The sequence below is a fragment of the Heloderma suspectum genome, chromosome 4 (genome assembly GCF_057233095.1).
Source record: "Heloderma suspectum isolate Gila_16-S chromosome 4, 16-S_ref, whole genome shotgun sequence".
Taxonomy (NCBI): Eukaryota; Metazoa; Chordata; class Lepidosauria; order Squamata; family Helodermatidae; genus Heloderma; species Heloderma suspectum.
The window spans coordinates 144,034,354-144,055,128 of NC_139461.1; the positions used below are offsets into that span (position 1 = coordinate 144,034,354).

The following is a 20,775-nucleotide window of genomic DNA, read 5'->3' on the forward strand; positions in this document are numbered from 1 at the left end:
GCTCTTTGATATCCATGTTTTAACATACTACAAACCTACCTTGTCTTGCTACAATCAGGCTTGCCATGCAGTCCGGTACGCTGGTTCCAGCTGCCAGAAACGTGATCCCCATGATCACGTCTGGAATACCCAAAGTGTAGCCAATGATTGTGACCTAGGGAAATGAAATGAACTGTCAGGATGCCCAAGCTCATTAAGAGTGCATACAGACATGCCTACCTAGAGGAGCCTAGAGGTCTACTTCACCTCCAAATGCAGGGCTGCTTTCCTTTCTCTCTCCACCCCTTCCTCCATACTTCAAGCAGGCTTTTGACTTTAAAAAAACAACCCAAACCTGAGCCATTTGGTATGTGCTTACTGTTAAATATTTACCCCGTGCCTTAAAAATAATAATAAAGGCACTTTATTATTATTTTTTAAAGAAACACTGCAGGGGGAATGGTTTTGTGATTGTCACAAGGGCTAGCCAAACAGCATTCTCTACAGCCAGCTTCTGCTGGGAACAAGGACCCAAGTGTCTAAGGATGGTTCTATGTCTGGCTGAAAATGGTTGTTTGTGGATCCACAGCAGGCTCACCACTCACGTTACGTGCATCTAGACATACTGTAACATGTCTTCTGTTGTGCCTTCATGGTATGGCACATTTATAGGGCAGTTTCCAAACTTCAACCCAAAAAGAAAATGATGAAAAGAGTTATGTTCCAAATTAATTTTATTTACAAGATATTTACATGGAATTTTATCAGTTTCTCATTAGCATCCCCCCTTTGAAATATTTCCTCCTTTAACTGGTCTACTTCTGCTTCACTATGACATTTAGTCCTCTCCTCAACCCCTAACATTCCTGGGCAGCAAAAGCACAAGTAACTAGACAGGGATGCGAAAGGAAGTATTTCACCTCCGCTGATGAAGCAAAAGTGCTGCCCAAGGAAAGCTCACACAGTAGGACCTACTGTTTCCTAGTAGCAGGAAGTGTAGTGAAAGTTTCACTTCGAGAACGTTCTAGGAAAAGTTACTGCCCCGGCCAATTGTACTGCCTCAGACTTCCAGTTCATGTATTTGCTTCATGACAAGGCTACAAGTATACATGCTACAAGGTTTGTGGCACCTATAGTAGCTGCAAGTCCCCAAAGCAGCTAGAAACAGGCCTCTAGCTCTCTCTTTGACTGGATTTGGATGACACGATAACCATCGTGGGTTATCGTGTCATCTGTCAGGCAGTTTTTAATGCACGACAGCTCATTTGGCCAAAATAACCCACTCTGATAACCCATGGTTAGGGATGGCGGAACGAAGTGCCCGCCCCCCCCAACCCACGGAAGGCACGCGGAACGGAGCCCCCAACCCACGAAAGGCGCGCAAAATGGAGCACTTACCTGCTGCCGTCCGCACTGACTTGCGAATGCCGGCTGCCCTGCGGCCACCATTCGCTTCCTGATCATAGCCGTGATAGGCTACGTAAATACTTACGTAGCCTATCACGGCTAACGCAGGGATGCCTTTTGCGTCCCTGCAGAGGCCGTGATAGACTATGTAGGTATTTACGTAGCCTATCACGGCAAGCAAAAATACCCAAACAACTCTACGGCAGCTGCCATTTGCGTCCCCTATTTTTCGCTGTTTTATCCTATGTAAATATTTACATAGGCTATTACGGCGAAAAAAGGAAGGGGAACGCAAATAGCGCCCACTACGCTATTTGTGTTCCCCTTTTTTCCCCGCTGTAATAGCGTATGTAAATATTTACGTAAGATAAAACGGCGAACAATAGGGAACGCAAATGGTGGCCACCGTAGCCGCCACCATTTGCGTACGCTGTTTTTTTTAGGCCTGCCATGATAGGCTACGTAAATACTTATGTAGCCTATCACAGCAGCCTGGCTGGACGCAAATGGCAGCCGCTACGGAGCAGCCCATCCGCAGCTGGAACTCCGGCTGCGGACAGCCCTGGCTGGCTGCTCCGCGGAGCCGCTGTGGAGCGGAGCCGGCCGGGCAGGATTCTGAGAGGGAGGACCGGATCACCTCTCCCCCAATCGAGGATTCTGGGGGGAGGGACAGAGTGCCTCCCCCCCACCGCAAATCAAATCTGCGAAAAGGTAAGTGACTTTCGTACATCCCTACCCACAGTGCTTAACCCACACTGGGTTATTGTGCCCTCTGTTGGGTACCATGGGTTACTTTGCTCGCCTACAGAGTCATGTGGCAAGAACGATTCAGATCACTTCCGTCACTCTGTTTTTGGGGTGAGTTCTCTGTGTAATGAAAACTCCCTGACAGTTTGCTGGGATAGGGTGAAAAGTGAGCATGTTTTTCCCCTATTTCCCCCTATTCCACGGTTGCCTCTGTTCCTTTTTAAAAAGGAGAAAATCCTTTGCACTTTTGTGCATTTGTGCATTTTTGCAACTGCGGTATTGGGAACATGTTAAAGCCTCTATGCCAGTAATGTCTATGGGGAGAAATGTGCAATTCTGCTTTAGCAAGAAAGCACTTTAAGCAAGAAAGTGCTTTGGCAAATGAGCAAAAGAGCACTACAGCTCTGTATGAGGTTTCGTCCTGAACCTGCAAACCCCCAAGGTTTTATAGCCACCCCCCACTTTTTGGTGCACTTGGGATTTTTTGCTGCACCGGGGCAATTGCATAGGGTTTTTGATGGTGGACCGGGTGTGTCCTGACTAAGGAAGGCCCTTTTGGTGCACCCAGGATTTTCACTCCTTTGTCAATGGGTGAAACAGTACCACTGCTCAGGCAGGAGGACTGCAGCAGGGGAGGGGGTGGGGGATGGCTCAGATTACGCACAGTAGTTTAATAAGCTACTCACACCTTATTAGCCCACTCATATGGCGGGCCATCGTGGATTATTTAAAAAAAAGAAGCTACTGTGAGTAGCTTATTAAGCCAGCATGGCTTAAAGTTACATCCGAATGTGACTTTTGTCTGTTGTTCAGGAGAGAAGAGGGTTGCTATTTGCTCACCCTCACAGCAGTGGAGTACCTTACTGTAAGAACAAAGAAATGAAGGTTGATTGCTTCATTTGCTTACTATATGCAGGTTGCAGAACTGACCTTTACTGAGCACAGAATCTGAATCACCATAGTACAGAATGTTAACTTTGTAGAGCAGAGAACTAACAGCCATATCTATACATGACTTTGCTCCATAGCAATGTTGGGTAAATTCAGTCCTGCAGCAAGGCCCAAATGCTGAGGCTCTGGACCTCAGTTTAGGACAGAGAGAAGTCCTTCATCTCAAAATGCATAATTTATGTATTGAATGAGCTTCTGCAAGATGTGAAGCTTATAAAAGGGGATGGACAAATTCACACAGGATGGGGCCTTGCTGTTAGTCCCAATACTTAAATGGTACCTAGCTAATGGGTTGCTGGAGGACAGATCAGGAACGGTTACTGACTTCATACCCTGCTTGTGGGCTTCCCGGAAGCATCTGGCTGACCACTTTTGGAAACAGGGTGTACGTTTGGTCTACTCCAGCAGGACTCCTCTTATGTTCTGATACTCACAACAGAACAGGACACCTATTAAGCTCAAAGCCCTCCGAAGTTCTTCAGGCCCAATACTTACCATCCATACCATCACGTAGGAAAAGGCTGCGATCCAGAGAGTAGAGGAAGCAAAAGTGACCAAGAACCACTTCTCCCAGTGGGGTTTATTACAGTTGGGCACCGTGAAGTACAACAGCAGAGACAGAGGCCAGGTGAACAGCCACTTGACAATTTCTACTATGCCAGCTGCAAAAACAAGATGAAAGTAATTCCTCCTTATATTCCTTATGACTGTCAAGGGCTCCTTGGAGGTCTCTCTCTGTCTAAACCAGCAGCCAAGTCCAGACACAGACAAAGGAATTCCTTTCAAAGCTTTATTCTTCTTTTACAACTTAACAACTATACCGATTGCAACTAGATCTGAGCAGCACAGTACCTATGCCCTAAGTTGGAACAGTTGGTCCCCGTTTGAAAGGGAATTACTGGCAGACCCCTGAACTTAAGGACTAGGGAGAGTCCCTCCCCTTTTCCCTTGGAGCCTCTGAGCGCAGCCGTTGTTTGCGCACCAACCTGGCACTTCGCCTCCTTTCCGCGCCCTCCATCTGGCGCCGCTCTCTGCGTCTGCGTCGCGCATCCACCAAGTCTACTATCTGTGCTTGGTCACTCCCTGGACTGCTAACTAAACTAGGAATGCTGGTGGGAGGAATCTCCATCAGCTGTTGGTCCTGGGAAAGAGGAGCGCACTCCTCTCCCAGGAGCGACTGCTCTTCCTCAGAATCAGAACTACTCTGGGATTCTATGGGCTCAGTGTCCACCCTGACAATGACCTCCTTTTTTTGAATGGTTAAAAAGTCACCTCAGTGCAGTGTTAAGGGCTATTGTTAGGAAAATGTATATACAAAATTGCAAGGACATGAGAAATGGAGCAGTTCAGGCCCACACAGTAGCCTCACCTTTGAAACAAGAGATAGTGAAATGGAAGAGACATCTCCATAGCCAGCCCCATTAATGGAATACCACAATTAAGCTTCACAAATGACAAAATAAATCTAGAGTTTGGAATTATACCATTTCTTTTCAGTACCCATCCCAAATGCTACTTCCTTGGATTTTGGCTGGATGAAATAAACACACCATGCTTCAATGCTTCATGTTTCATGCTTGTTATGCATTCTCTAGTTCCTGGCTCCACATTACACTCACAGTGCAAAAATAAGTCATGTATATGGCAGGATGACTGGCTGCTGGGAATTCTGAAGGGCCTCCCAGAGACAAGCGCAAAGAAGGGACCCCAGGAGGGGATTCGACAGCCGTTGTCATCCTTTGGCCATCCACTGTATCTCTCTGCTTATATTGCCATAGCAGCTAATAGCCCCTGCTCTTTCCCCTCCCAAATGCTATAGAAAATTAGCCACTAATGGAGAAATAAGATAAGCACATATAAACGATGTAGAAAGGCAGCCAATAGCTTTGCAATCACCTCCAGCTTTCTCTGCCTGTCTCTGCAGGAACTTTCAGAATCCCCAACACACAGAGCCTGATTTCCACATGTTTACTTCTAATGTGATGTGTAACACGCAGCCACAGCAGCGGAAGGCGCAGCTGGTATGAGGGGGTGTTGTCACCATGCTACACTGTGAATAATGGGTTCCACAGACTCTACTGGAGTACCTGTTTGTATTGGTATGTACCCTGTACTTTATAGTGATATTGTTTCACTGTTGATTCTTCTGGTAGTAGCACAGACAATTCCAATGACATTACCCCGCTGTTATGCTACCATTAGCAGCCTCCAGCAGCAGGATCATTGCTCTGCTCTGCCCATCAGTTCCCAAACATTCAGTGACGGAGGACCAAATCAGACTATTTTGCCTCTCGCTGCTATATAGTCATTACAGCTATTAATGGTGTACACTGAGATTTAAATGCTACTAATATTAATTGCTTGACAACTAAAGCGGCTTGATTGACTCTCCTCAAGGGCCTGTATAACTGGAGTACAACCTAATACCATGCTTTGGGGTGTGAGAATATAAGCAGAACTTAAAACAAGAGTAATGGATTGTAGAATTTCTTCCCCTAAATGGAAAAATACTTTATATTTCAAGATCACATGTAAGCATTGGCTGTAACGTGAAACCTGCAGCAGTTATGAGACTGGGTTATTACCCTTTAAGAATCAAAGGATCCAATGAACTCTGTATAGTAGATTAATTTGAATTAATTAATTTTAGGCAGGGCTGCATGAAAGGGAACGTGATGGAGAGGGGGGAGAGGTTTCATGTAGACAGCTCCCCACTCCACCCCACCCCCACCCATCTTGTTTCGCCTTTCTAATAGCTTGCAATAATCTGAAGCAGGTCTAGCCAAACTGTCTAAGTAGGTATTTCAAGAATGTTTGGAAATGCAGGATTTGAAGTATTACAGACAGAAATAGATGTGTGAAACAAGAATTCCTTACAGGGTGGATCAAAGGGAGTGTAAGGACCTTCATTATCCTCTTCTTCCTCCTCTTCCTCCTCCTCGTCTTCCTCGTCATTCTCATTGTTTTCATGGTCATTGTCATTTTCTGTTTCATTCCCTGCTTCAGCCGCTTCCTCATCTCTTCTGGTTCCATTTGCACCTCTATCAGCAGAACTGCTGGGTCCTGACCCGTTCTCCACGGTATGTTTGATAGGCACCTTGGTGGATACCTCTGATTCTCCATTGGTGTATACTCTGCTGTTTATTAGTCTTTGTCTCTGGTGGAAGAAATAAAGATTCATGTATAAGTATTTTTTTTAAAAAACCTCAAGAGACTAAAAGAAAAGAAATGGAACATCAAATGTCCAAATTAATTACTGAAAGTATTTTAGCTGATGCAAATAATATAGTAGTGTCATCTCATGTGATTTCAGAGCTCTTACAAATTGTGCTGATGTACAAACCCGCTGCAAACCTTATTCCATGAGAATCTCAATATTCAGTTATAAAAGCTGAATTTGCTAGCCTTCAAAGATGCAAAGAATTGTTTAAATTTTTAAATAATCATTAATAATCTGGCTTTTAATGGACTAAACAATGAATTAATCAATTAAGTATACATAGATCTACCTATTATTGAACCCTCAATATTGACACCCTTTTGAGATTCATGAACTTTTGTAAGACAACTTCCAAAATCTATCACTCCTTGTTAGATGCAAAGGCCATCTCATGCTGTATTAAATTAACCCATCACAACCAAAATAGCCTCAAGAAATAAACAATTGTGCTCTTAATTTTTCAGCCCCACCAATTAAAATTAAAGCTTTAGTTGATTTACTCAGTAGGTTAACTTTTTAAAGGCTGCAGCCTTACTTTTAAAGGCTCTTATATGCCAATATAAATAACAATGTCTCCATGTATTTAATGTCAATAACCAAATATCTCACCATTTCATCAGTGCAATACTTTATTATGCAAATATTTAGGACACTGTAAGATGGTGTATTTTCTGCTCTGTTCTGGGCAGAAATGCCCTGTGATAACAGGATTAATGGGACAATGGATGGGACTTGTCTTCGGGAAACTCATGAGGTGACCTTTTGTCAATTCACAATCACTGTTCCCCATCTATAATATGTGAACAAAAGTGACCAATCCTGTAGCATTGTCTTGAAAACAAAGCAATACTATATTTTTGGACAATGTTTCTAGGGTTCTGCCAAGACTAGGCTGTGTTTGAATGATTCCCTTGGGGACTTCTTTTCCCCTGTTTCACCATATGCTTTCAGTACAGCCTTCTAATCTCTCAGCACCAGAGTTCCTCCTCCACCCTGCCAGTGCAGCTCATGTTCTTCCACTCCCATGTTGCAGCCCAATATGGCTTATTCTGACACTTGCTTAGCTTATCAATCACTGCACACAGGATATTGCTATGCAAAACAAAACACAAAACAACCCCGTCCCACCCTGCTGTGATACAGATTCTGGCCACACAGTATGAGGTGAGAGGAAAAGGTACAATAAGAGGTATGGTCAGCCTTGGGGGGCATCATTTAGAGATGCCCCCTTGTTAACCCTTCTGAACGGTGCCTTAGGAGCAGACAAGGGGTGCCACAGACTCATTTCCAGTTTACAGATCATAGGTGGAGGAAGGGATGGAGTGCATCGTTTGAACAAAACATAGAATATACCTCATTGATCAACATGCGGCTGGCCATGGAGAGTCGGGTTCTGGGAGGAAAGTGACTAGTTATCATTATCCGAAGCCCAGCCTCTGAAAAGGAAAGCTGGTGCGGATATGCAGACAGCAATTCATCCACCATGATCACGGAAGCTTTGCGGTGGAAATTTCCTAAAGATAATTCACAGAGTAGGAGGGAAAAAATATTTTGCATCATCAGAAGTTTCTGTTATCTTAAGTGTTTGCCATGCATTAGTGTCCCCTAACATTACTTCTTAATAACCAATTCTAGTAATTTCTACCTAAGTTTTAGAAATGCCTGAAGACTGTCTAGTTCTGAAAGAACTTAGAACCTTAATAGCTGCATTTAGTCCATCTGCCATTGCTCTTTCCATTTATCAACTGTATCATTCATATATATATATATATATATATATATATATATATATATATATATTTTCATTCATTCATTCATCCCCACCCCCACTTTATGCTCTCTGGCGCAACAGTTTTTTGAAGTACACTGCAGAAGCCTACAAATCCTGTGTAACTGGAAACCATAGCAAGACAAAGATGAACGTATGCATCTAGAGGCAGCAATGGCTCCATCATATTACTTTTAAGCATCTTATTGTGCAATCCTATGGGGACAGATGGCCACCTCCAAACTTGGAGGTGACTGCCTATCCAATGCAGGGCAGGAGAAGCACGGAGGGGATCGTCCCCTCTGCGCTTTAGCCACCCTGCATTTGTGGCTAGACAGCCAATTTCAGCTGTCTAGCCACGGAAGGTGGAGTGGGGGAAGTGGCTGCCGGGCAACACATAGGAACGCCCTCTAGAATGCCCCCCAGAATGCCCCGTTTTCGCTGCTCCCTGCTCCTCTTCCAAGCGGAGCTGTTCCGAGCTGCCTGCAAGGCAGCATGGCGGTGGTGGGGAGGTCGGTTCTCCAGGAACCGACCTTGGAGTGCGGGCTCCAAGGTTAGTACCTGGAAACCGACATATCCTATGGCCGTCTAGCCACTGACTGGCGGCCGTAGGATTGCTCCCCGAAAAGCTATCATCTGTACACAGTTTAAAAGCTGATAGTGATAACATGAGGCTCTCTTCACAGTATAAATGCTGAACTGAGTGCTTTGCTACACTGTAAACTAACATGTAACAAACCACAAAAGATGTAACCTGCAGTTTTTGAATGATTATTGCCAACCTTAAACCAAAGACTCCCAAAACAAACAACAGCTCAGTTTTCAAAATGTGTAGTAGCAGCATACTATTTTTCAGACAGAGAACTTACTACTTCCCTTAGTAACTATGAGGTTTTATAAAACTTTGCCAGCAGATCTAAAGATCTAGAGTAGTGTAGTGGCTAACCGTACAATCCTATCATATGCATGTCTACTCAGAAAGCAGTTCCACTCTGCTCAACAAGATTTACTCCCAGGTAAATGCATATGGGGTTGCAGCCTAAGAGGATGACATATGAGTCAGGAAGTCCCCAGTTCAAATCTCACCTCAGCCACAAACTCACAAGTTGGCTTGGCAAGTCACTAACAGCTCCCACTCCTCAATATAGGCATAATTATACTAACCTTCCCAGGAACGTAAGAATAACCCTGCTGGATCAGACCACAAGTCCATCCAATCCAGTATCCTGTTTCCAACAGTGACCAGGCAGATGCTTCTGGGGACCCCATGAGCAGGCTGGAGCCCGATCCAGCTGTCATCCCCCCGCCCTAATTGTCTGGGATTCAGAGACACCCTGCCTCTGAACATGAAGATTCCAGTTAGTTAGAAGATCCTAGATCCATTTCAATCGGGCTTCAGGCCTGGTTTTGGAACGGAAACTGCCTTGGTCGCCCAGTGGGACGACCTCTGCCGGGAGAGGGACAGGGGGAGTGCGACCCTGTTGATTCTCCTGGACCTCTCAGCGGCTTTCGATACCATCGACCATGGTATCCTTCTGGATAGGTTGTCTGGGTTGGGAGTTGGAGGCACTGCACTACAGTGGTTCCGCTCCTACTTGGATGGCCGATTCCAGAAGGTGGTGCTGGGGGATTATTGATCTGTGCCATGGCAATTATGCCATGGGGTTCCACAGGGCTCTATTTTATCCCCCATGCTGTTTAACATCTACATGAAACCGCTGGGGGAGGTTATCTGGAGGTGTGGGCTGAGATGCCATCAATATGCAGATGACACCCAGCTCTACCTCTCTTTCTCATCAAAACCAGGTGAGGCAGTGGCTGTTCTGAATCAGTGCCTGGGCATGGTAATGGACTGGATGAGGGCTAATAAACTGAAACTCAATCCAGACAAGACGGAGGTACTGTTAGTGGGTGGTTCGTCTGCCCGGCTAGGTGATATTCAACCTGTTCTGGAGGGGGTTGCACTCCCCCTAAAGGATCAGGTTCGTAGTTTGGGGGTGCTCTTGGATCCAGAACTGTCACTTGAGGCACAGGTGAACTCAGTGGCACAGAGCACTTTTTATCAGCTTAGGCTGGTATACCAACTACGCCCTTATCTGGACAGAGATGGCCTAGCTACAGTTATCCATGCTCTGATAACTTCTTGTCTGGATTACTGCAATGCGTTATATGTGGGGCTGCCTTTGAAAACGGTCCGGAAACTTCAGCTGGTCCAAAATAGGGCAGCAAGATTGTTAACAGGGACTGGCCTGTGAGCTCATATTACGCCAGTACTTTTCCAGCTGCACTGGCTGCCAGTCCATTTCCGGGCCCAATTCAAAGTGCTGGTGTTAACATTCAAAGCCCTTAACGGCTTGGGGCCAGGTTACCTGAAGGATCGCCTCCTCCCATATGTGCTTGCCCAGACCTTAAGATCATCATCAGTGGCCCTTCTCCGTGAGCCCCTGCCAAAGGAAGTGAGGCAGGTGGCTACTAGGAGGAGGGCTTTTTCTGCTGTGGCACCCCGGCTCTGGAATGAGCTCCCTAGTGAGGTTCGCCTGGCGCCTACACTGTATTCCTTTCGGCGCCAGGTGAAGACCTTTTTATTTTCCCAGGCATTTTAGCATTTTAGCTTTCTAAATTTTTATCTTTGTTGTTTTAAATCTGTATTTTAAACTCTTGCACTGCTGCTAGGTTTTATTGTGGTTGTATTGTTATATTGTGGTTTTAATGTTCTATATATTTTAAATTGTTTTATTGTGTGTTGTTTGGTTTTAATTTTTGTGAACCGCCCAGAGAGCTTTGGCTATTGGGCGGTACAGAAATGAAATTAAATAAATAAATAAATAAATAACTAGTCCTGAGAGCTAATAGTCATTGACTAATCTATCCTCCATACATTTGTCTAAGCTCCCCTTGAAAGCCATCTAGGCCAATGGTCATCACCACACCTTGTGTAATAATGTAAGTGTTCTACGAAAAAGCACTTCCTTTTGTCTGACCCTAATGTACTGCCAATCAGTTTCATTGGGTGATCCTGAATTCCATTATTATGAGAAACAGAGAAAAATCTTTCTTCCCATACTCTCTTCACACCATGCAGGTATAATTCCATGCAGTGTTCTTGTAAGGATTATTGAGATAACTCATGTGAAGCACTTTGAACACTCATAAAAGGGCTACACACATTTATTATACATATGCATTTATATCCTGCCTTTCCACTATAATCACATCATCATAATCAAGAAAGGAAGATAATGCACATTGGACACACCTCAGTTTGTGATGGGTATTTCCTTAATGATGTGATTAATTCCAGTGTGAATGGGTGTCATGCCCTGAGTAGAGGAATCCTCCTCAGAGGAAGAACAAGAGCCTCCAGAAACCAAGGGCACACTAGATCAGTCGCTGGCACCAGACCAGGAGGAGCTGGGCCTGCGGGGGAGACTGCTGCAGGTCCTTCCCTGTCAGGGGGAGGGGACTCTGACTTTGGACGTCCAGGAGCATCGTGGCCTCAAGTGACAAGCCAGTTGGCCTCCTGCAAGAAGGAGTGCTTGCTGACAAAGATGGTCTCCTTGGGAGCAAAGTGACTCCTCTTGAGTAGGGCTCTGGCCAGATTTCTCTAATGAACAGCAGCTGAGCCTGGGTGGGGCTCAGCACCTCTGTAGGCAAAAGCCTTCAGGCAGAGCTTGTTAGTGGCTGGAAGCAATGTCTCACCAGCTCCTCCTGCCTTGGGACTGAGCCTTGCTGCTACAGACCTTGGACCCCTGCTTGACTTTGCCACTGGATTGGGTATGCATCTGACTGCTGCCTATTTGACTATTCCTGCTTTGCCTGACTCCCTATTCTGGACTGATTGCCTGTGCTTTAACCCTGTTACCTTGGTCACTTCTGCCTTTGCCTGAACCCCCTTGAACTGAAGGCTGTCTGCTGGAGCATTGGCCTGGTTTACTACTTGGCCTTGTGGTCAGCCCTATCACTGAGACTGCTACAGCCAACACAGGGCAATGGATTTCTAGAATTATTTCTTCATGGTGTTTATATCCTGCCTTTCTTCTGTAGAACTCAAGATGGCAGACATTCCCCATTCAGGCATTGGCCATCTAGACATGCAGAGCATAGTTGCTGTTTCATGTACCTCTGTTAAGCTGTGGGGAAAGTTCTTACTTATAAGGCTGAGCAGAAATACCCCACTCCCATTGGTCTGCAAGTAAAAATGGTGGATGGCATCTTGATTGAAAACAGGGGGCAGTGTTACTTCTTCTGGTGGCCACAATCACCCTTCTGAGTGACAGTACATCATGACATACCATCATTCAAAGTGGGGTTCTGGGCAGAAATGGTGGCTGCCAGCTCCCAGTCTTAATTCAATGCTTTGCTTGTCTGAACTAATTTCTCTGTTTCTTCTGGCTAAGAAAAGAGCTTTTCAAATTAGGGACAATGTTGATGGTATACACCTCATTATCTTACCCCTTTCTTGTTTCAAACCACTGGATCAGTTTACTTGGCAAATATGACTGCTGAAGGGCTGCCTGTGCCCAATCTTGTCTGATCTCAGAAATTAAGCAGGGTCAGCCCTGGTTACTACCTCGAGGGGAGTCTGCCTGGGAATCAGGCTTCCTGCATTGAGCAGGGGGTTGGGCTCGATGGTCTTGTAGGCTTCTTCCACCCCTATGATTCCATGTACAATCATGATTGCCTTATTGTACGTCCAGTATTTCCTGCAGCAAACATGTGAAGTGTGAGCAACATAGCCATGTGTCTAAACCTTCAGGTACGTTCATCTGGGAGCCTTGGCTGGGTCAGGGTTTTATTTATATTTAACTAAGATGGTCCTAATCCGCACTTCAGATAAAACCTCCCCAAGCAACCAACACAATAAGGACAAAAACAAATATATAACATCAGCATAAAACAGTAAGAACAGAAAAACAGATTGAAACATTATATAAAAACTTGGTATCTAAAAAGCCTTTGGTGCCAAAGGTTATCAGACGAGGCACCAGATGAGCTGGTTTAGGTAGAGCATTCCGGAGGTAGGGCACCATAACCAAAGAGGCCTTATTGTAGGTCAGTATGTGCCTCACCGGCAGAGGATGAGATGGCTAGATAGCATGACCGATGCAATGAATATGAACTTGAGCACACTCCGGGAGAGAGCGCAGGACAGGAAGGCCTGGCGTGCTATAGTCCATGGGGTCACGAAGAGTCGGACACGACTGAACAACAACAACAACGTGCCTCACCTCTGGGCAGTTTTGTGTAGGAGGAGACTGTCCTCTGGGTACCCTGGTCCCAAGCCATTTAGGGCTTTAAAGGTTAAAACTAGTCCCTGGGGAGAGCAATCCTATGCCCCCAGGCAGTGTTGAGGGGGGGGGGGGCGGAGGCATAGGATAGTTTGGTTTCCTGGCTCTGAGGCTGGAGCCAGGAAAGTGTGTTCCCTGTCCCTTCCCCCGCCCCCTCATAGCAGGCACAGAGAGAACTGCGTCAGCTACCTCTCCACACTCGGGAAAATGAAGTATGGAGATGGGGGGTGGAGGGGAGGAGACCAGGGAGGCTGGAATACCACATATCCTATGGTTACCCCAGCCTCCCCCCCTCCCACTTCTGAGGCACTGCCACTAGATGGGCGAAATTGCCCATCTAACAGAAATGCAGGGCAACTGAAGCACAGAGGCAAAGGTTGCCCCCACTGTCCTCTTGCCGTGTATTGAATACTCAGCAGCCTCCGAGCTCAGATTGCTTGGAGGCTGCCGACAATCCACATAGGATTGTGTCCTGAGTTGAACTTGGAAATGCACTGGAAGCCAGTACAGTTCTCATCAGATGTATACATGGTATCCACACTTTATGAGTTTGCTACAGGAAATGCTGGTGCAATCATATTTTCCTTGAATAGCGTGTAGCTGCTCTCATATGAGTAAGCCCAGTCCGTTACTTGGCTACCCTGCAACAATTTACATAGGTTACTGGGAATTACTCAGTGCAACTTAATCTGCAGTGGGACAGTGACATAAATCAGCATGCAAATTAAGCACCGATCCAAACATAGTTGCAACATATCAAATACCTGCTTCAGAGATAAAAACAGATGTCAAGAGTTTTATTGCCGTGTTGCACCATGAGAGAGATTAAAAAACTTTTTAGAAAGGGCAGTTTATCTTGGTCAGCTTGTATAAGATTTATACAAGAACTTTACGGACCAGATCCTCAGACAAGACAGATAAAGATTTGACTAGCTGTAAAATACTTAAAAAAAAAAAAAAACCTGCTGAAAAATGCAAACTACAGTCTACTGCACTCTCCAGAATTAATACCAATTAAACAACTCAGTCTAGCCCATGGATGGTTTTTTTCTTTCCTTACCTGACATCACCCTTGTAGGCAGCTGGAATGATTTGCTTGCTACTTTACAGCCAATCAGTGACCTTATGCAGAAGTAATTATGGGATTTTGAGCTGTGTTATTTCTATCAGCGTACTCTGTCTTCTAGGAGAAAGGCAGATTGCCTTTTTCTTAGATAGTTCTTCGAGTGGTCATGGAAGTACAGACTGTCTTAATGAAGATACAGGAAGGCTTAGGCTAGGCATGGGGAACCTCTGGCTGTGCAGGCCAGATACAGCCCAAAGGGGGTTCTCCACCCAGCTTGCCTGCTTCTCCAGGCCCTGCTCTTTCTCCCAGCAGGGGAAAGCTCTGATCAGCAGCTGACTGAAGAGAAGACCTTTTCCCTGCTGAGCACTGAAAAAGGCTCCCTTTCTCGGGAGTCAGCATGGAAAAGCTTTTCTCTCCAGTAGCTGCTGATTGGGGATAAGAGCTTTCCCCAGCTCTGGAGAGGAAGCAAGGCCTGGGGAGGAAGCTGCTGAGTGATTTAGTCCTACTTACATCTGAGGCTTGTCCTGCTACCAGGGGCTCGGTATTTGGGGTGCTATTCTGAAGTGCTGCTGAGTGATTTTGTCCTGCTTACTTGTGAGTACACATACAGGGGCTTGTCCTGCTCACATCTGAATATGCTTAAAATGGGAATCACATTTTGGCCCTGCCCACTCTGCCTTTAGCTCTGCCCATACATAGAATGTAGCCCCAAGGCCTTTCTCTTGGACTGAAAAAGGTTCCCCACCCCTGGTTTAGTTATATCTGGAAACTACACCCCCTGGGTTGGATTGTACACTAATGATGCCTGTTGACAACTAAGGCTGGAGGCAGATAATAATTTTTAAGAGCTGAAAGTGGCTCCAGAGAGGTTTTGCTTCCTATGGTGTACACACATTTTATCCCACTGTCACATCCTGTCTCACAGGTTTTGTAGGGTTTTGAAACAATACAAAACCCTGCATACTTTGTTTACTAGACTCAAAAGTGGGATGAGTGTATACAACAAGCAACAATCCCTCTTTCAAGCTATCTTCAGCTCTCCAAAACTACTATCATTTGTTGTCACCAGACTTAACTCTCACCCCTCCAAACTGAAACATGTATTTGTATTTGCTCATCCCCAGTTTATCTGGGGTCTCTCCTTCCTCCCCTCTATTATCTTCTACACTGTCTAAGTATAGATGTTAAGTTCCTTGTGGTGACAGCCTCTTTTTAAAAAAAATGTTACTCTGTGAAAGTGCCAAGTGATGATGATTATATATTCATGTCTTTTTTGCAAAGATGACATTCCACTTAACTTCTTCAATGTTAACCTGTTCTATACAATGATGGCCAAACTAGAGATAACTTTAAACACATCTTTGGATCGTGTACTTGATGATTTCTTTATTGCATTTATATCCCTCCTTCTTTCCTCCTGAAGGAACCCACAGCAGTGTACATAATCTGCCTCCTCTCCATTGTATCCTCACAACTGCTGTTACCAAAAGGAGCAACTGTGACCTGGATCAGGACTGTGGCTTGTGGAGAGAGGGGGAGAGGACACTAACTCTTTCCCTCATGTTGTTTTCCCACTGCAGCTTGTGCCCTGAAGCTGCTGTCTGCAGCAAAGAGCAGTGTTGAAGGGAGATTCACATAGGGAAGACCATGTGGGGAAGAGGGTTCACCCTCACTGTTCCCCCTGTGTCACAGTTTCGATCAGGACCCATACTGCTGTTTCGGGTTTTTTTTTAACCTGAAATGACATGAGGAATCCCAACTACAGAAATCAAAATCCTATTGAAAGCAATGTCTAGGTTGGCCTTCAGTTCTTGGTCCACCGGAACAACAAAAAGAGTTCTGCAAACAGTGCGACTTACTGGGACAGTTACCTTTCTTTAGTAACACCACAGTGGCGTCACAATTGCTGTTGTCGTCCATCTCTGTGTTATTTGCCAATCCATTCACCATGTTTGTTGCATTCTTCGTTCTTTCAAATATGTGTTGTAGACTGGCATTAAATCTATACAAATAAAGAAATATATCTTCTCAACAGCTTTTTCACAGGGCTTCCTGACAGACCTGCATGTGTTTTGATCAGCATCAAACCTTTCAATGAAAGATGTTCCATTTTTAAGATAGAAGGAATAAGGACTGACCTGACTTAGGGGCAGTACACATGTGTGAACTGGCCGCATTCTCCCTACCTGCAATTCTCTGCATACAGGAATCTTAAGGAGAGAAACTCAAAATGTGAGGTTATAGGAAATAAAGCTAGGGGTAGGGAAAGGTGAGGATTTCATTCAATTTGTTTTTGATAAGACCACATTTGTTGGACTTATCAAAGACCAAATGTAAATTTCTTCATAAACAGGAAGGAAAGAATTTGAGATTTTAAAAAATACATATGCTAGAGAAACTGAAACTGGCAGATTTGTCCATCCAGGCTGATGGCTTTATGTGCTCAGCTCTTACAAGTCTGGGCTTGAATCTGTGTATTCAGCTATGTTTGTGGTGCTGAATCATGGTTGCCACCTCTTCTTCAGGTAGCCCCCCATTTGTAACTACTATATGGCAGGCAGGTACAACATGGTTCTCTCCATGTTGGGAATAGCTGTACATATTGAACTCAGCTCGTATAGATGGCTGAGAATTTCATTTGTTTTCAGTAAGATTTTAACAAAGTTAGCACATTTCTTCACAAATAGAACAGAAACAACTTGAGATTTTAAAAATCTGAATGTGGGAGAAAGCAGAACTGATGGCTTTGTCCATCCCCTGCCAAGAGCCATATCGCATATAGCAGCATCCAGCACAACAGCTCTGTTGCTCTAGTTCATTGTGGGAGCAGCTACTCCATTTGGCCATGGGTTGCTCTGGGAACTATGACATGCTACACTGCTCCTGGCCTAATTTCTTTTGAGTTCATGTGCAGGGCTTCTCTCTTTCAGGCAGTTGTGTTTGTGTGTTGGTGTATATGGGGCTAGGGAGCAGCAGATGAAAGGCGGTACTTTAGGATTCTGTGGTTGGATGAATAAATGTCTGTAAAGCCCAGTCAACTCAGATCTGGATACTAGTCCAGGCAGCCAGACTCCAGCAATTGGGGTCTTGGTTTTTGTTTATCAAAAACTACTCCGTGACTCAGCTGGGTTGGTTTGGGGTGGGGATAATCTTGCCCCTGGACTAAAAATGGTTGCCCTCCCCTGCTATAAAGCCTCAGCCTCATTCTAACCAACTTGTTTCCTGGTGAGAAGATTCTGACAGGATGAGTTTCTGCTTTCCATCCTTCTCCACACTCTGCCTCTGGAATGTGACCATCCAACTACATTGAAAGCTGCTGTTTGCCTTTGGCTCCCACCTTGTTTGCTTCTGCCTGACCTTGGGGCTCTGATCATGCAACCTCTTGGGATCTCAAATGAACCCTACCCCCACCCCCTGGCTTCTGTTTTCCCTGTGATTATCTTGGGACTTGGAGATGCTCTAAGACATGTGATTTGTGGTCCCTGGCTACAGGATTGCAGCCCAAATCAAAATTGAGTGAAGGGGTCCTTACTGGGAAGTAAAACTCATACTTGTGACTAAAGGGATGCTGAGTCAAATTCCCTGACTTACCAAGTCATATGATTATACCTGTACTGTTATTCTGGGAAAACAAAATGGAAAATTGGAGTTTTGGTTTTTGTTTATCAAAAACTATACCTGTAGGCAGTGTTCTTTTGATCTTTCCTTCCACTGGAATGCTCTGAACATCCATTTAAAGTCACCTTGAACAATAAGCAGACAAGGACATACAGTACTTACTTCATGATGAGAATGTAGATGACATACATCAGCACTAGAACTAAGGACTCCCACCTGCAAGCAAACCAGGAAGAAAGAAAGACAAATAAGGAACAGGGCTCCATGTAGGTGAAAAGAATCCTTCCTTTGACCACTCATACCCTGGTCTTCTGAAGCTTGGACTCAAGCCAAATGTAGCTGCTAGCTATGTCTTCAAAGTAATGTCTTTCTTTCTTACTCTAAAGTAAGTGTGTGGGGATTCAGAGTGGGACCATAGTGTGTGCAATAGGAGAGCTTTAACCCTTTGTCCCTCACTGTGGTCCTGATCCAGATTGGTCCCAGCATGCCTGTAATTTGACAGAACCCAAATGCCTCCTGTCAGGCATTTCGTCTTCTGTGAACACCAAGCCCTGCTCGTCTGCCCCCTTGCCTTTCCAAATTTCCTGTGATGGCAGCAACAAAGAAGCCTCTTGAGAGGCCTCTGTTACTCCATGGCATCTGGAACGCTGAAATGGCAGCACCACAGATGCTAGGGCTCCCAGGACTTGTAGCTTTTCAGGGTGCCTAACTAATTTGCAGGAATGTCAGGAGCCACAGAAACTACACATCCCATGGTTCCTTATGCTGGGGATGCTGTTATGAGCATGTATAGCAGCATTCTGGGTGCAATGAGCTCTGGGACATATAGCTTCTAGAGCATGTGATGCCCTACTAAATTCTGGAAACGTGCAACTCCTAAGGTCCTTGGCACCTGGGATGCTGCCATTACAGTGTTCCACATGCCAGAGAATAATGAAGGCCTCACAGAAAGGATCTTCCCAATATTGCAGCCATCCCCAGTACGTTTTTGCGTGTGACACTGTCAGTGTGAGCTCATTATGAATTTGTTTATAATGAACTCCAGAAGTTCATTTTGGCCTGGCTTGTAATGATTAATGTAATAAGTTCAGTTTCCAAGCCCAACAATTTCAAACCTTTGGTGCCTTCTGTGTATGCCCCAGAGTTTACCTCTCCTCACACGAGCCCAGCCAGTGCTTACGTTCTGTGTGGTGGTCCTTGCTCTGTGGGCCAACACCATGTGAAGTGAGTAATAGCCTCTGAGGGACAGCCACAGGCTGCCTTCCCAGCTGACATCCTGCCAATGAGGCTGTGATAATAGGGACCCTGTTGAGACCCCTCCTTAGCTCCAGACCCTCATCACTCCCAGGACATCAGGAACAGTAGTGACACCAGAGCCCATAATGAAGCTGAGCTCTGGTAACACAGACTCTGGTAGCCTGAGGCCTTCCCTTCATGTGGCCTACTTGGGAGAAGGAGGCAAGCCCTATGCATGTTCTGGATCAGAGCTCTGAGAGCATCCAGGAAGAGGTAGACCCACCAGGTTCACTATAAAACCATCAGCCACCAGGTGCACAGTCCTGGAGCAATACCTCCTTGACTAGTTTTGCAAAATCAGCTCTGGCTACTTCAGCTCTGCTGGACATCTCCTGTGCTGGTCCAGGAGCCCTGCTCTTGCTACCCAGTTCTTGCTGGACAGATCCCTGGCTAGTCCAGGGGGGTGCTTCCATGACAATGGAAGGAGAAGCGAATGGGGGAGAACTGGATTTTTTAAAAGGAATCAGCTTTGCTGCGCTTTGGTCCACGCAGGGCTTCACGAGGGAGTGCTGTGCACCAGTAAAAATCACTTCACAGAATATACCTGGAGGGTTGGAGTGAAGGTCATCTGACTGGCAGGGGCTGCTCATCCAATAAGAGAGGCTTCCCCCTCCTCCCTTTCTCTTTCCCCCTGAAGGTCCACATGCACCTGCATTTCAGGAGCAAGCCTCATTGAGCACAATGGGAGCTACTTCTGAGTAGATACACATATGCATGTGCTGGGAAAGGGGTGGGGGAGAACCCAAAAATGGAAACCAGCCCCCATTTTAACCCACAGAATCTCTATAATGAAGCACTGAAGTAGTTTCTTCCTAATGCAATAAACCAGACAAGGGCAAATCGGAGCCTGGAGACCCCGCTTTACCGCACTTAGGGATTTGGCCTTTAAAGTGTGCCATGCCAATTGAGGGGGATCTCTGTAAGTTCTGTGGACATTCAGAGGGCAACCCTCATTTAGCACAAAGAGAGTTACTTCTGAGTAGATGCTAATTGGTTTGTGCAGGGACAGGAAATACCTGTTTGGACTAAATCACTGTTGGAAACAGGCCCCTAGTGAGATTCATCAAGCTGCTTTGGGTGGAGGTTCATTGAATACCTGTGGAAAGGAGGAGATGGCTCTACAAGCTCCCAAGCCAACAATAAAATGTGTAATTTGGCCAAGGCCACAATGCTGGCAATGATATAACTGGAACAAGTTGGCTGCCTGGGTCTGTTTCCACCAACCCTGAGGTCACAAGCAGACGAGCCACTACTGAGCAGAAACCTGGGGGGTGTCTCCATGAGTGATTTACTCCAAGCCAGCTGCATGTGGAGGTTGTTAGGGATACTTGACATCGTGGTCATCCAGCAGCGACCCCGGAGCTTATCAGGGAAAAACCGGATTTCTTGAGACTGCTTAAAGTCCGATTCTTTTCCTCAAGTTGGGTTCCCCCTG

At 45.5% G+C, this 20,775-nt stretch overlaps 1 protein-coding gene across 5 annotated transcripts in view; it reads right to left on the bottom strand.

Moving 5' to 3' along the window:
• The window catches only part of SLC24A3 (solute carrier family 24 member 3), a 269,195-nt gene that overhangs the window by 30,642 nt on the left and 217,778 nt on the right, over positions 1 to 20,775 (bottom strand). For 3 of the 5 annotated variants that reach the window (XM_084850757.1, XM_084850755.1, XM_084850753.1), the window contains 6 exons: positions 18,207 to 18,260; positions 16,286 to 16,428; positions 7,658 to 7,818; positions 5,962 to 6,241; positions 3,580 to 3,746; positions 40 to 154 (listed from right to left, as the gene is read on the bottom strand). In XM_084850757.1, the coding sequence (XP_084706883.1) occupies positions 40 to 154; positions 3,580 to 3,746; positions 5,962 to 6,241; positions 7,658 to 7,818; positions 16,286 to 16,428; positions 18,207 to 18,260 (920 nt within the window). The remainder of the gene's footprint in view (positions 1 to 39; positions 155 to 3,579; positions 3,747 to 5,961; positions 6,242 to 7,657; positions 7,819 to 16,285; positions 16,429 to 18,206; positions 18,261 to 20,775) is intronic. The other 2 variants (XM_084850756.1, XM_084850754.1) reach the window with 1 other exon arrangement.